This window comes from Acipenser ruthenus, chromosome 5 (assembly GCF_902713425.1).
Source record: "Acipenser ruthenus chromosome 5, fAciRut3.2 maternal haplotype, whole genome shotgun sequence".
Taxonomy (NCBI): Eukaryota; Metazoa; Chordata; class Actinopteri; order Acipenseriformes; family Acipenseridae; genus Acipenser; species Acipenser ruthenus.
Window position 1 is genome coordinate 58,122,039 of NC_081193.1, and position 15,137 is coordinate 58,137,175.

Genomic DNA, 15,137 nt, shown 5'->3' on the forward strand with positions numbered 1-15,137 from the left:
TCTTCCTGGAATAGCTCCAATATATCCATGTTGCCAAGAATATGTAACCCCTGCAATACAGCAGGGGGATTATTCCTCTAGAATAAAACCTATTGACATGCAATTACTTTTATTTTTTGTCAAACCCTTAAACATTATAAAAAAACACATTTCATAAATAAATCACATAGAATTTTAAAATGTGATTACCCGCTCTCTGAAGTAGGTCTGGCCACATGGTCCAATTCCACGGAGGATCATACCCACAATGAAGAAGCGCACAGATATGACTGCCTCCAAGGCAGCCATAAGCATGCTGGGAAACCAGAGTGCCAGAGTGGTATCCTGTGGAGGAGGAGGAGTGAACCAGAAATAAAATTAGGGAAACTCAGCATGCCTGCCTGTCCTCAGTCAGTCAATTCAGGATCCCGGTTTATCCTGCAACAACTAATTTCCAACAATTACGCACATCTTAAAAGGGTACCAGAACAAGCAGACTTTTTATTAAATCCCTAGCTATTTACATTTTAGGTCGATACAGGGTGCATGGTTAAACTTACATTGAAACCGTGGTTAAATCTCATGCTATTTCAGTACTGTTGTTTCAGTACTGCTATTTCGACCTAAAATGTAAATGTTTATATAGTAAACAGTACTACAATGCTTTTTTTTTTTTTTTATATATATGTATTGGTCACTCTTAATTACAGCATTCATTGTTTCTCGCCACCCTTGTTCTGATTGATGAGCCTCTGTCACTGCATCTCTGGTTGGGTTACTTCCTGGAGTGGGTTAGTGCTACTGTGAATGCTCAAAAGCATTGTATTAATCTTGTACACTAGAATTAAAAAGACACTATCAAATTAATTAAAATAAGACTACTGTACAAATTTAACAGCAGAATAACAGGGTTAATGAGAGCCGCGCAAGTTTCTTTAAAAATGATATTTTCTTAAAACATGCCTAATTGTGCAAATCAACCAACCTCAGGCCACAGAAGAAAACTTTATATCAGTATACACTACCAAAATTAGATTATAAATCCCAGAAATTCAGTAAAAAAAAAAAAAGTTATGATTGTTTCAGTTTAAATTTACATTTGTTTGTTTACCTTAGTATAGCTAAAACCTTATTACATTTCTACCAGCTGAAAATTATTTCAAGTACAGAGAAATAACCATGTTTGTATTTATTGTATTTACTGTCAAAATGCAAAAAATGTATAAGCTTCCCACAAAGTGAGTCATTTGAAACAAAGAATACAGTTCAATCTTCTCCCCAACAAAGCACTTTCAAAAAAGGAAAAAAAAACCACAACACACAACAACTTGCAAATAGTCACTAAGTTTCAAGTCAGCACCAAATGTAATAGCTTCCCACAAAGTGAGTTGTTTAAAACAGAGAGGAATCCAAACAGGTCAAACTGCACTTTCAGATCTGCCTTTTGAAAGTCTAGCTTCATAGGTGGCTGACTTGGCTTTCCTGAGCAAGGTGTCACTAAAGGTTGAAGCATTTCATTTCATGACCCACTCCAAGTTCCTCATCGGAAAGCTGGTTTTCTCTTATGCTGTGGTCTATGGGCTTCAAACCTCTTCCCACATTTTTCATTACGGCAACAGAAGCACAGCAATATTTGTTGCAGTTGTTTTGACAGCAGGGTGTGGATGCAGGGTTCTTCCTTCTGCAAAGCTTGGTTTCCTGTGTCAGAAACTGGTATAGCCCTCTTCAAAAATAGTGCATATACCTTGGACACAGGGTCTGACAAACTTGTGCACCTTCTCAGGCTTGGATAGTAAACTCCCAGAGGGTTTCTTCTCCCGATACTCTGACCTTTTTTTCCTTGGCTGTTTTCTATTGCTTGGCCACTTCACCCTGTTTGAAGAGGAAAGCACTCAAGTCAAACCCTGTCCCAGCTGTTGAAGTTAAAGTTGTAGGTGTAGGTGCTGGCTTTACACTGCTGGCAGTGCTGGAGGACGACGAGGCCTTGGGTGACTCAGCCTGCAAAGTGGAGTTGGCTGGAGCTGGCTTGGAAGCGGTCTTTGTAGCCTTTGTTGTTTTTGAAGAATTGACCTCTCCAGCAAAGAATAAAGTCAGAGGATCCCACTGCTCCAGGAGGCAGTTCACACACTGACCTAGAGAGAGCCACCTGGTGGAGCACAGCTTCAGAATCTTCAGGACATCAGCGTCACACATCTTCTGCAGCTCACACAGTGTTGCCTTCCTCTTGCTGCTTTTCTCCAAGTAGTAGAAGATGCTGATTAGATGGTCTTCGATGCCGACTGTGTGGGTGTTGACCTTTTATCAAGGCTGCCACTCCCTTTCCCAGGCTTGCATCACAGCAGCATTGTCAGCTGCAAAGCTGACAGTTAGCCCAGGGTGTCCCCCTCCTCCTCAGCTCATCATCCGCCACACTGAAGATCGCTTGAGTGGACTTTCTACTTTTGACTTTCTTCAGCAGTAAAACAACAATTCTGCTGACTCTGGCAGCAAAGAATCTCACTACAATGGGATACATCTTGATGTCATCAAAATCCGTACTGCCATCTGTAGCAATACTAAAGCAGATGTCTTCACTGATTCCACAATGCACGGTTCATCATGAGAAGCATGCACAACCATACTGCTTGCTGATGTTGCTGTTGGGGAACATCTTTTTGAACAAGGGTCCAACGTGGTCTGCTACAGCTAGTAGCAGGTTGTGCTCCACTAGGAAAGATGTGAACAGTGTCTCTGCCGGGATGGTCCTAAGGTCATGTGCTGGCAGGAACTTTGTATTAATATTAGGGACAGACGCGACAGAACTTGCTAACTTCTTGTGTTTGGCCCCTTCTACGTGGCGTCTGCAGTCTGAAAAAAATGACAGTAGATTAAAGTAAAGAAACATTATGTGATAGATAGATCTGCTGATATCAACATACAGTAATAGGACATTAAACACTTTACTCTCGTCATCAGAAGTATCACATTACAATACTACCATACAGCTAATTTTTAAAATTAACTTTCATAATAAAATATTTCATTGTTGTGGTGTTATGCTACACTAGAGGTCACTATTAGTAGAAAAGGAACTACTGTGTTGAGGTAATGGAGCAGTTACGTTGACTTACACCATTTCCTACTTTTCACTTACGACTACACAATTGTTAATGTAAAAACACTTGTTTCACGTAAGGTTTGCATATTGTGGAAACTTCAATGATCATATCCAAAGCTAAATTAGTATAAATTGGCATGATCGTATCATTACAATAATGAAATATTTAATTAGTATAATCACTATAATAACATCTAAAATGGGAAATAAATTGTATGTCTTACCTGAAGCTCCTTGATGACTAATGTCAAAATCTACTTTGCACACCGTTCAAAAAGAATGTTGCTCTAGCTTGGACTGACGCAGGCAGGGCCATTTCTCTGTGTAGCTTTCCGCTCCAAGGAAAATGCAGCAGATGTGTTCACGTTTGTTTAAAAATCAAATGGGGCTCCAGAGTGGCACATCCAGCAAAGGTGCTCCACGGGGAGTGCAGGATGTGCTCTATAGTCTGGACGTTGCAAGTTCGAGTCCAGGCTATTCCACAGCCGACCGTGGACTGGAGCTCCCAGGGGGCGGCACACAATTGGCCGAGTGTCGCCCGGGGGGAGGGAGGGTTAGGTCGGCCATGGTGTCCTCGGCTCACCTCGCACCAGCGACCCCTGTAATCTGGCTGGGAGCCTGCGGGCTTGCCTGTAAGCTGCCAGAGCTGCGTTGTCCTCCGACGCTGTAGAAAAAAGCAGGTCGGCTGACAGCACGCACTTCGGAGGACAGCGTTTGTTCGTCTGCGCCCTCCCGAGAGCGCAGGGGTGGTAGTGGTGAGCGGAGTTTAAAAATTAAATTGGCCATTCTAAATTGGGAGAAAATAATAAATAAATTGGTAACGACTAAATTTATAAAAAATCAAATGAGTAAATCGCGAAATTTATTTTTTAAAATTGAGCGCACGACGTGTATACTGCCTGCCTATGTGCATTTAGAAAAATAAAAAAATTATGATCAACATGCACACACAGTATTATAATTTACCATTATATATAGTGCCTATAGAAAGTCTATACCCCCTTGAACTTTTTCACATTTTGTTGTGTCAGTGCCTCAGAGTTTCATGCATTTAAATGAGAATTATTTCCACTTATCTACACATCATACTCCACACTGTTAATTATATAATTATATATTAAAATACAAAACTGAAAAGATCACAATTGGATAAGTTTCCACCCCCCTGAGTTAATACTTGGTGGAAGCACCTTTGGCAGCAATTACAGCTGTGAGTGTTGGGATAGGTCTCTACCAACTTTGCACACCTACATTTGGCAATATTTGACCATTCTTTACAAAACTGTCAAGTTCCTTGGGGAGCGTTTATGGACATCAATCTTGCCACAAGTCATGCCACAAATTTTCAATTGGATTTAGGTCGGGGCTCTGACTGGGCCACTCAAGGACATTTACCTTTTTGTTCCTTAGCAACTCCAACGTAGCTTTGGCTGTGTGCTTTGGGTCATTGTCATGCTGAAAGGTGAACTTCCGTCCCAGTTACAGCTTTCTTGCAGAGGGCAGCAGGTTTTCCTCATGGACTTCTCTGCTGACAAGTGCCCCAGTCCCTGCCGATGAGAAACATCCCCATAACATGATGCTGCCACCACCATGCTTCACAGTAGGGATGCACCAAACATAACGCTTTGCATTTAGGCCAAATAGTTGCATTTTAGTTTTGTCAGACCACAAAACTTTGCCACATGGCGACAGAATCTCCTGAGTTTTTTTGGATACTCCAAAACGGGATTCAAGGTGGGCTTTCTTGAGTAATGGCTTCCTTCTTGCCACCCTCCCATACAGGCCAGTGTTATGCAGAGCTCTTGATATGGTTGACTGGTGCACCATTACTCCACTCCCAGCCGCTGAACTCTGTAGCTCCTTCAAAGTGATGGTTGGCCTCTCTGTGGCTTCTCTCAAGTCTCCTTGTTTGAGCGCTGAGTTTTGAGGGACGGCCTTTTCTTGTGATGCAGCTTCCACTTCTTGATTATTGATCCAACTGTGCTCACTGAGACATCCAAACACTTGGATATTATTTTGTACCCTTTCCCTAATCTATGCATTTGTATTAGTTTATCTCTAACTTCTGTAGAATGCTCTTTGGTCTTCATTTTCCTACAGATTCACAGCCTGACCAATGATCCTTCAACAGTGGGGTTTTTATCCAGAAAATGTGACAGCAACTTTAATGGTTCACAGGTGGAGGCCAATGGTAAGGTAATTGTGTCCTCGTTTGGGCAATTTCTTTCATCAGTGTAAACTGGGAGCTTCCACAGCACAGGGGTTGAATACTTATGCAAGCAAGATATTTTAGTTTTCTTTTTCTTAAATATTTCCCAACATAAAACCAATGTCACCTTACAATAATTGATTTTGAGTTTCAGGGTTTTAAAATAAAATATCAAAACACAACGAAATTTCAATGTACCATTTGTAATTCAGTAATATGAGAGAATTGGTCAGGGGTCTGACTACTTCTGCAAGGCACTGTATGTATATGTGTAATATATATATATATATATATATATATTATATATATATATATACACACACACACACACACACCCCTATCCATCTATACACACACACATACATACAGTGCCTGTCTGATTTTCTGCGTATTTGACACTGAAATGTTATCAGATCTTCAACCAAAACCTAATATTAGATAAAAGGGACCCTGAGTGAATAAATAACACAAAAATTTGATACACTTCATTTATTTTATTAAAGAAAGTTATGCAACACCCAATGCCCCCGTGTGAAAAAGTAATCGGCCCCCTTAGACTCAATAACTGGTTACGCCACTTTTAGCAGCAATAACTGCAATCAAACGCTTCCTGTAGTTATTGATTAGTCTCTCACAGCGCCGTGGAGGAATTCTGGCCCACTCCCCCATGCAGAACTACATTAACTCAGTGACATTTGTGGGTTTGAGCATGAACTGCTCATTTCAGGTACTGCCACAAAATCTCACTATTTATGAACATCATACATAACATTCAGAGCAGAAACACCGTATTTACATTGAAAATTAAACTTATTTTTTTTCAAAAAGAGCACATACATAAACATAAAAATTAAGAAAATAAACTTTACGCAATAAACTTCTGTGTAAACAGGTGTAGAAAGCTGTATGCACATATACAATTAAAAAACATAAATAACTAGTTATAAAAATAGCATAAAAAAATATAACAACTTATGCAACGTGAAAGCGCTTTGAGTGAAACAGGGCTCTGTCTGTCTGTTCAGTTCTATTACAGCTTTCTTAGTACAATCTATACGCAGAAAACACGCTTTAACTGTACCAGTGCATTTGCCACAGACTGCCTTTTCACAACGGGTGCAGACATCAAAAGTTCTGTTTTTTATTGCACTTAGCAACCTGGCATTGTATTTTATTCCATGTGCAGTGGGCACAGCGTTAGCTGAAGGTTGAGGGGCATTTGCCAGACAGATTTAGTGTCTCATCAAAATGTTTCTGCCGTAGCTCCAGGGCTAGCTGCAAAATGAAGTCCCTCCGAGTGATTGTGTTGTCGGTGCACTCCTTGTACAAAACCAACGAGTTGATGGCTGCCAGGCCCAAAACATTATAAAAAACAGACACAGGCCACCTGCGAGTACCACCTTTGACAAAATACAGCCGTGCCATATGATCCAGTATATCCACACCGTACTTCATTGCGTTATATAATGCAAGTGTCACTGGCTTTCGTTTAGCATCAGTCCTGATGGTCACTGATCTGTGCAGAGCGCTCAGAATGCGCACATTTTTAAATTTCTTTGCACCGTCACACTCAGGGTGGCAGTCATTCTGCCTGAGAAATGTAGCGTAAATAATAATAATATGATATGTAGAATGACTTTCATCAGTCTTTCAAGCACTCAACAGGATTATAATAGGTTATTTCACAATGACTTTGATTTTATTACAAAGCCCAGACTAAATTGTTGGATATACTGTATTAATTTCAATATGCCGTATAAACTGCAGGCCTGGCGGTTGAAGAAGCAAGTGCTTATAACTTAATTTTTACGATTCTGCAGCTGAAACACTGTATGGGTATTTAATTCAAATATTTAGTAACAGTTAAGAACATACATGCACGAGATACACATACGCGAAGATATTTAAATTTGAACTGCAAAAGCCGTTCAAAAAGTCTTCTATTTAAATACTTTTGATTTTTCTCTTACTATAGTTGAACCATTCTGTTCTCACTGGATCAAAATGTTTGAGGCTCTGAGTAATTAAAAAAAAGATGTTTTTGCCTGATAAGGGAGGTTTGGAACTTTCAGCAGGTTGGCCTGACCTTCTGATACAAGGAGCTCTCTTTTCAGACCTTACACATTCACTAATATTGTTCTACTGTTATACTAGAATAAACAGGAATATGGAATCCTTCAATATTTGCATCGACTAATACAGAGTACATTAGAATTTTTTTTCTGAATAGTGTGTTTTAACACTTTCTTTAATATTTCTGCTGACTTTCACAAATGTTCAATTTGTTTCCCAAAGATCAGCCTGCTTTCAGTAGCGGTGACAGTCTTGGGTCAGTTTCTGATCTCAGCGAGTCTGTCAAAACCACCACAGGTGTGGGTGACAGTCTTTAAAAGCCTAATACCTGCAAAAAACTTAGCTGGGCTCACATCTCTACATTCTCATTCTGATGTAGACTTGCTTGAGTGTTTTGGATAATTGTTTTGCTGCATGACCCTGCTGCGCTTCAGCTCACGGACGGATGGCCTGACATTCTCCTGTAGAATTCTGATACAGAGCAGAATTCATGGTTCCTTCAATGATGGCAAGGTGCCCAGGTCCTGATGCAGCAAAGCATCCCCAAATCATGACACTACCACCACCATGCTTGACCGTTGGTATGAGGTTCTTACTGTGGAATGCAGTGTTTGGTTTTTGCCAGACATAACGGGGCCCATGTCGGCCAAAAAGTTCCACTTTTGACTCATCTGTCTATAGAACATTGTTCCAGAATTCTTGAGGATCATCCAGGTGCTTTTTGGCAAACTTGAGACGAGCATTCATGTTCTTAGTGAGCAATGGTTTCCACCTTGCTACTCTGCCATGAATCCCATTTTTGCACAGTGTCTTTCTGATGGTGGAGCCATGAACACTGACCTTAGCCGAGGCAAGAGAGGCCTGCAGATCCCTGGATGTTGTTCTAGGGTTCTTTGTGTCTTCCTGGACGATTTTACGCCTTGCTCTTGGAGAGATTTTGGCAGGACGGCCACTCCTGGGAAGATTCACTACTGTCCCAAACTTTCTCCATTTGGACAATATGGTTCCGACTGTGGTTCGGTGGAGCCCCAGAGCCTTAGAAATGGCTTGTAACCCTTTCCAGATTGATAGGCATCAACAACTATTTTCCAGAGGTCATCAGGAATTTATTTTGTTCGTGGCATGATGTGCCTCTAGAACCTGTGTGCTGACAATTCACTCTGATGGTAAAGGGCCAATGTTAGTCAGATTTATATTGGGCAGGGCTGGCCCAAATCAGGCCTGGTTGTTAACCAAAGTACTCAAACAGCTGACCCTAATTATCCCTTTAATTGGGTTGAGTTAACTAGGGGGGGCAATAACTTTCACACCTGAAACACGGTAAATCGATACTGTACGTTTAAAAGAAGAGAATCAATTACGTATAAAAGCTTAACAGTGGGCATGCTGAGGAGGCTCGCTGGAGGTCACTACGGGTGCTGTATGGAGGTTGGCGGTTCCTGTTTGTTATGCAGTCTCAGTCTGTGATGTCAGGCATTGTGTGATGTCATCAGGAAGACGACATCACAGGGCTGTGAGAGCGATGGTGGAGTGTTGGTGTTTTCAAATGAAAACAACTTAAAGCAAAAAAAAATTCTATATTATCAGCGGCTGAATGAGGCAAATGTAAACTAACACTTGCCAAGTATTCGGAACAAACTACGTGCCGGAGGCCAGATGAACAAACAGGTTAACTAACCTGTTTGTTCCGGCGGAATAGGTCGTACAGCTTTGAAAATTGGTAGCTTGGTTTTAAGTCAATAAAAGGATTCCCGCACAGTCGTTGTTTCGATTGCAAAAGGAAAATAGACATTTCTGTGACTTTGGTTAAATATCCAATACAGTCTCTGCAAGGAAGAGAAAATAATTCTAACACAATTGTCTCACAGAATATTAAATGAACATTACTCTGTCTATCAGAATTGCTAGTATTACCGCCAATCCTTGTGTATTCGACTCATGTGTTTTTTTTTCTTTTTTTACTTTTTCATTTTTTCCCTATTTATTTTGACCAGTATATCATTTTAAACATTGCTTTATAGTATACGGATGTATTTTTTTTGTTTCTGTATTTTATTTTAGTAACTGTTAATTACCTTTTGTTTTACTGATTAATTGTTGGGTATGCATATTGCGTTGCATGTGTGAGTGTTTGCTGAGACTATTGAAACCCGGCTTGCAGTTCAAGTGTAAATTGGCTCGTGAGGGTATATTCCCGCAACCATTGGTGTTGATTACTAAAGAAGTGTCTTTGGTAACATAATGGTAAAAGTTAGTCTGTCTCTTGGAAGGACCGTATTTAAAGCAGGTTTCCAATAGGGGATGAAAAGCTTTTCATTGTCTCGTACTGTTTGTTACTACCATAGCAATTAACTTTTTCTATTTTTTTTTTTATTTTTGGTTAATATTTTCTTTATTTTATAACTTTGTTAATTAACATGTGTTTCTTTATTCTGTAAAACGTGGTTTTTCATTTGTTTTCATTATTATTGGTAAATGGATTCAAGGCTGGAGCCATCTAAATTTATTTGAAATGAAAGCACCACCAAACTGGTGTCATTTTTTCTCTCAGACTCCCTCTATATACTACTACAACCCACAAAAAAATCTGACCAAATACAATGTGAAAAATGTGCACAAATGCAGAAAATCAGACAGGGGGCAAATACTTTCACGGCACTATATATATATATATATATATATATATATATATATATATATATATATATATATATATATATATATATATATATACATATATATATATATATATATACACACACACACAGAACAGTGGATAATAACATAGTAAATCTGATCTGTAATCATTTCATAAAATTTAAAACATAGAAAATGAAAAGATGCATTGGATAAAGGCAAGGATAAGAACAATGGCTTTCCTTTGTTTAACGGGGTAAGCATTACAAATATCACAGCAAGTACGGTACCGTATCAGTAGGTGAGGCATTATTAAAAGATCAAATTACACATCAGTGTAGGCCTTCACACAAATAAACTTAAAACAACTTTTTATTAAAGAGCGATATTTTTTTCTGTGGTAGTTTTGTACAGAACAACTGATTTCCAAAGCAAGTCACCTTCAAGTCAGATGGTGCAAATCGGCATACAGGTTATTAGATAGATACATAGAAATACTTGATCATACTTTAAAGTTGGCGACAAGAGTCAGATATCCGATAAATGTTGCCTCACAGCTTCAAATGATATAGGGTGCTATGTGCAAAGATAAACAAAACCAGCTTCAGCACTGGTCACTCGATCAGCACTAGTCACCTGATTAGCAAGCTCCGATTGGCTTGGAAACGATGGATAGAACCTCAAGGCAGAACGCTCGTTTCGGTACCCTTTAAGAGAATGATTCACAGGGCTTTACAGGGATTGAGCCGAGACACATATATGCTCACTGGTAATGATGTTAAAGTAAAAAATATTTAAAAACTTTAAATGCCTAGTTTCTCAGACCTTGGGTAGCTCTAATCTTGGTTTACTTTACCTAATTAACATCGAGTAGTCCAAGATAAGTGCCAATTAGGGTCTGTGAAACAACTGTAAAGATTTAAAATTGCTTTTTTTTTTTTTTGTTTTGTTTTTTTTGGTGAACAAAAAGAAAAAAAACACACTTTTGGGGGCATAAATTTAAGGGGAATGGTATCTACAACTGAATCTGATAACACAGCTGTTAATGTAAAGACAACATCTTAAAACATGTGGTCTATAAATGGATATTGGCAAAACAATGTGGCAGGGAATCAGTTATTTACTGGTGAACACCTGTAACAGCATGAAACAGAAAAAAGCTGTGTACTAAATATCAGGACAAAACTCAAAACTTGGTCTGTATCATCCATATGGTTAGCAATGTGGCAGTGAAAAAGAAGTACAGAGAAATCATAGAATACAGCTGTATAGTAAACAAAATGTTGACAAGTCAGTACATCAAATGGTTTCCAAGATATGGGGGTTACTGTGGGCTAAAGGACTCACATAGATGCGTGTAGTATCAAAGGGGCAGTTATGTGTGGAGGCTCTGCCATCAGCAGGCAGCACCGTGGAATTGCAGCCAATTATCAGGTTCCTCCCTGTATCCATGATGGTCAATGAAATGGCCAGGAGGAGCCCAACACAACACGCCATTGACAGAAATGCATTTAAGCAAGACATGATCAGCAGACTCACATGCTGTGGGAAGGAAAACATTATTTACATACAACACACAAATACTGGTACCTTAAAAGGAGTGCTTAAGTTTTAAATGCATTCTTATCCCTCATTAGCTATAAAAACTGGTTTTGAAGGAATAAGAACAGAATGACAACCAAGGTAGTATTTAATTTTTTTATCTAGTATCATATTTAGCAAGAAAGTAAATTCCTGAAAGTGAATTCCTATTCCTCTCATTATTTGTTTGCCAGATGACTGCCAAAGCAGTGAATATTGGGAAATGTGTAGCAAAATAAGGAATACATCAGGAACTTGGCTACTCTTAAAAGAAAAAAAAGGGTTTAGATAAAATACATGTGACTTGATTGAATTATAATAAAATACTAGCCACTTACAGACTGGAGTTTGTTTCTATTGGAAATCCCTCCCTATACAGAAGCCTCACATGCCCTGTATGCACTTGTGTAGATAAGTGCAAATTGTCCATCATAATAATAATAAACTTTGTCAAGCAACTCTGTTCTTACCAATTTTCCATTAGGTAGGTTTCTGGATACAAGAATAGCTATAATCCCTGTAGTAATGCTCTGTAATGGAAAAAAAAAATAATAAATTAGTCAGTGGCATAAAAAAAAAAAGATACAGCTTTGTACAAATAGGGTTTTGTTTTACCACTGAATAGGCTACATTTTTGTATGTCTCCAACCGGCTATAAAATTATAACTTTTTTCATAGTGTTTCTTAATTACCAAGCTATGGCCAAAAGTTGTGCAACGCAGTCACGCAGACATAAGGTTCTGATTACAACCAGCTCAAAAGGGGGGTAAATCCCCATCGATATGCATGAAAATTGGTATGTGTGGTCGGATTGACTTTTGTATACACCTGTATCTCAAAGTACTGCCAATTAAGGAACCACACTTGGCACACACACACACAGTCCCGGGAGTGTAGATGTGCAACGGATAGTTATATTTTTCGGTGTGGGGGGTGGTCCTGGTTTTACTGAAATCGAACCATAAAGATAACGGTCTGACATCAGTGCTTGGCAGCTTTGCTTTCGACCGTTCCATTTCACTGAATAGGGAGACATTGAATAGCCTATAGTTCAGCACACACGAGTCAGATCTGTGTTTGTCTGGATAAAACTGGTAATCCGTGATAATAATTACTGTTTGTGCCTTCGGTACTGGGGAAACTAATAATAATTTGTTCATTTAGGAAATATGTTTTTCTCCACCCCTCCCCTCCCTTTATGATACAGTTTGGAGTTCATCGAAACTGTCAGTGTTCCGTTCCATTCCACACACACACAGAGTGTCAGTGGTCAGAGAAACACACAAGTGAAACAGAGAATGCAGTGGCACTTTACAGTATTACCCTGTTAGCTGGGTTGTATTGTTGCTCACCAGCCCTTAATTTGTAATGACAGGGATGGCGGGGCTCCAGCGATAATTTAAATTTAAAATTAAAGTCTGTACGTTCCTGCTGCTTGAATAGAATGAACACAACCACAATCGCAACCACCACCACTTCAGAGTGAAAAAAGGTGCCCTGGCTCAGCCCTGGAGAGCCCTGGTACAAATTAAGCACTAGTTAAATAATAAAATGTAAGCCTTGGATAAAGGCATCTACCAAATGGATAAAAAAATAATAAAGACTACAGTGTATTTGTTATGACACCTCCTATTTTAAACTCCAATTGCTTTTTGTTTATTGAAGATCGTTGTTATTGGGTTTGTGATTATTTGTTTCTATCAAAGTTGTAATTTGCTTTGTTAAACTAATGATCTGACTGACAGCTTTACATGGCCCAGCTTGAACAAAACTATTGTTCGTCGAGGAACACATTGATTCACATCAAATAAAATACATACTGCCTGCGAAAAAATTAAGTCTGTCAATACTTGTAAACACAATACTGTAAATGGTTATGATCTTGTATAGCGTAGGTTCTAAAATAAAAAAAAATAAAAACAAAAAAAAAAACACTGCCAAAGGAAGTTTGAGATTTTTTTAAAATGAACAGTGCGCGCTGGTCCACGAAGTTGTTCAAACGCTACAGAATGTTTATCTTGAAGAGACCTTCACAACGCGAAGTAATTAAGTAAAATTAAGAAACCCCTGAAATAAGGATGTACTGTATCAGACAGCATTAGAACATCCATGAGTAAAATAAAGTTATTTAACTTTTAATTAAATGGGTGAACAACAATATATTTTTTAGAAAGTATATGACCGATGACGATAAATCAGCTTGAATTGAGAAAATAAATGAATACTCGCAACGAGTTGTCTAAAGCCAGTAAAAAAATAATAAAAAACTACAGTATATTAATACAGTGACAATACAACTGTAGTAATATTCGTATTGTAATTGTTTGTGTACAACTAGGTACATTTTTTAAAAACTTCTTGATAATTAATTTAATTGCCCTGAAATAAGGATGTATTAGACAGCATTTGAACATCCACGAGTAAAATAGTTATTTAACGTTTAATGAAATGGGTCAATAACAATATTTTTTAGAACGTATAAGACATAACCGATGACGATAATCAGCCTGAATTGAGAACATAAATTAATACTACTCGCAGCGAGTAGTCTAAAGCCGGTTAAAAAAAAAAAACACCACATTATAATACAGTATATTATTAATACAGTGACAATACAACTGTAGTAATATGCGTATTGTAATTGTTTATGTGTACAACTCGTCAAGACTATAAAAACTTCACAGAATTCTATTTATTACATTGAGTAAACTTTTGGGCAATTCAATTTAGAAATGCCTAAAAACCTGCAGGATTCTTACATGATCTTTCTAGAGAGAGTGGAGAGAGCCACACAACATGAATAACTGCTCCCCGGCAGTACTGTTCAAATAATGTCACCAGCTCTTCAGTCTCGGGTACAGCCCTTGCTTTCCCCACCTTTCCAGCCTCAGATAGAGCCATTGCTGTCCCCACCTCTCCAACCTCAGGTACAGTCCTTGCTGTCGCCATATCTGCAGCCTCTCTGGTAACCGTTGCTTTCCCCACCTCTCCAGCCTCACGTACAGCCGTTGCTGCTTCCACATCCTCAGCCTCCGGTACAGTCCTTGCTGTCCCCACCTCTGTAGCCTCCAGGGCAGCTGTTGCTGTCCCCACCTCTTCAGCCTCCAAGGAAGCCATTGTTGTCCCCACCTCTCCAGCCTCAGATACAGTCTTTGCTGTCCCCCCCCTCTCCAGCCACCAGGGACAGTCTTTGCTTTCCCCCCCCCCCCTCTAGCCTCAGGGACAGATAAGAACACCTGATTTTGCCTCAATAAACCTGGGTTTTAAAAAAAACTCTTTACATATTTGGTGGTTTGATTTTCCAAGATGCCTTCTGCAAAACTATGGAAATTCAATGGCAAAAACGTTGTTAAAGTAACGTTAAGGTTTGTTTGCAAATGTCCAAAATGGCTAGGACATTGCAAGTTAAGGTAGCCACGCAACCTTAATGTCAAGTGTGACAAGAAACACACATAAGGGTGCACCCTTATGTGTATGTTTCCTGTCACACTTGACATCACATATGACAATGACCTCACTAAGCACATGACAAATTCTCCCCGAAGACTGGCCATACGGAAG

General features: G+C 39.1%; 1 protein-coding gene across 2 annotated transcripts in view; it reads right to left on the reverse strand.

Annotated features, from left to right (window-relative positions):
• The window catches only part of LOC117403380 (keratinocyte-associated protein 3), a 50,747-nt gene that overhangs the window by 6,076 nt on the left and 29,534 nt on the right, over window positions 1-15,137 (reverse strand). For both annotated transcript variants that reach the window (XM_059024332.1, XM_034005493.2), the window contains exons 3-5: window positions 12,047-12,106; window positions 11,343-11,537; window positions 190-324 (exon numbers count right to left, since the gene is read on the reverse strand). In XM_059024332.1, the coding sequence (XP_058880315.1) occupies window positions 190-324; window positions 11,343-11,537; window positions 12,047-12,106 (390 nt within the window). The remainder of the gene's footprint in view (window positions 1-189; window positions 325-11,342; window positions 11,538-12,046; window positions 12,107-15,137) is intronic.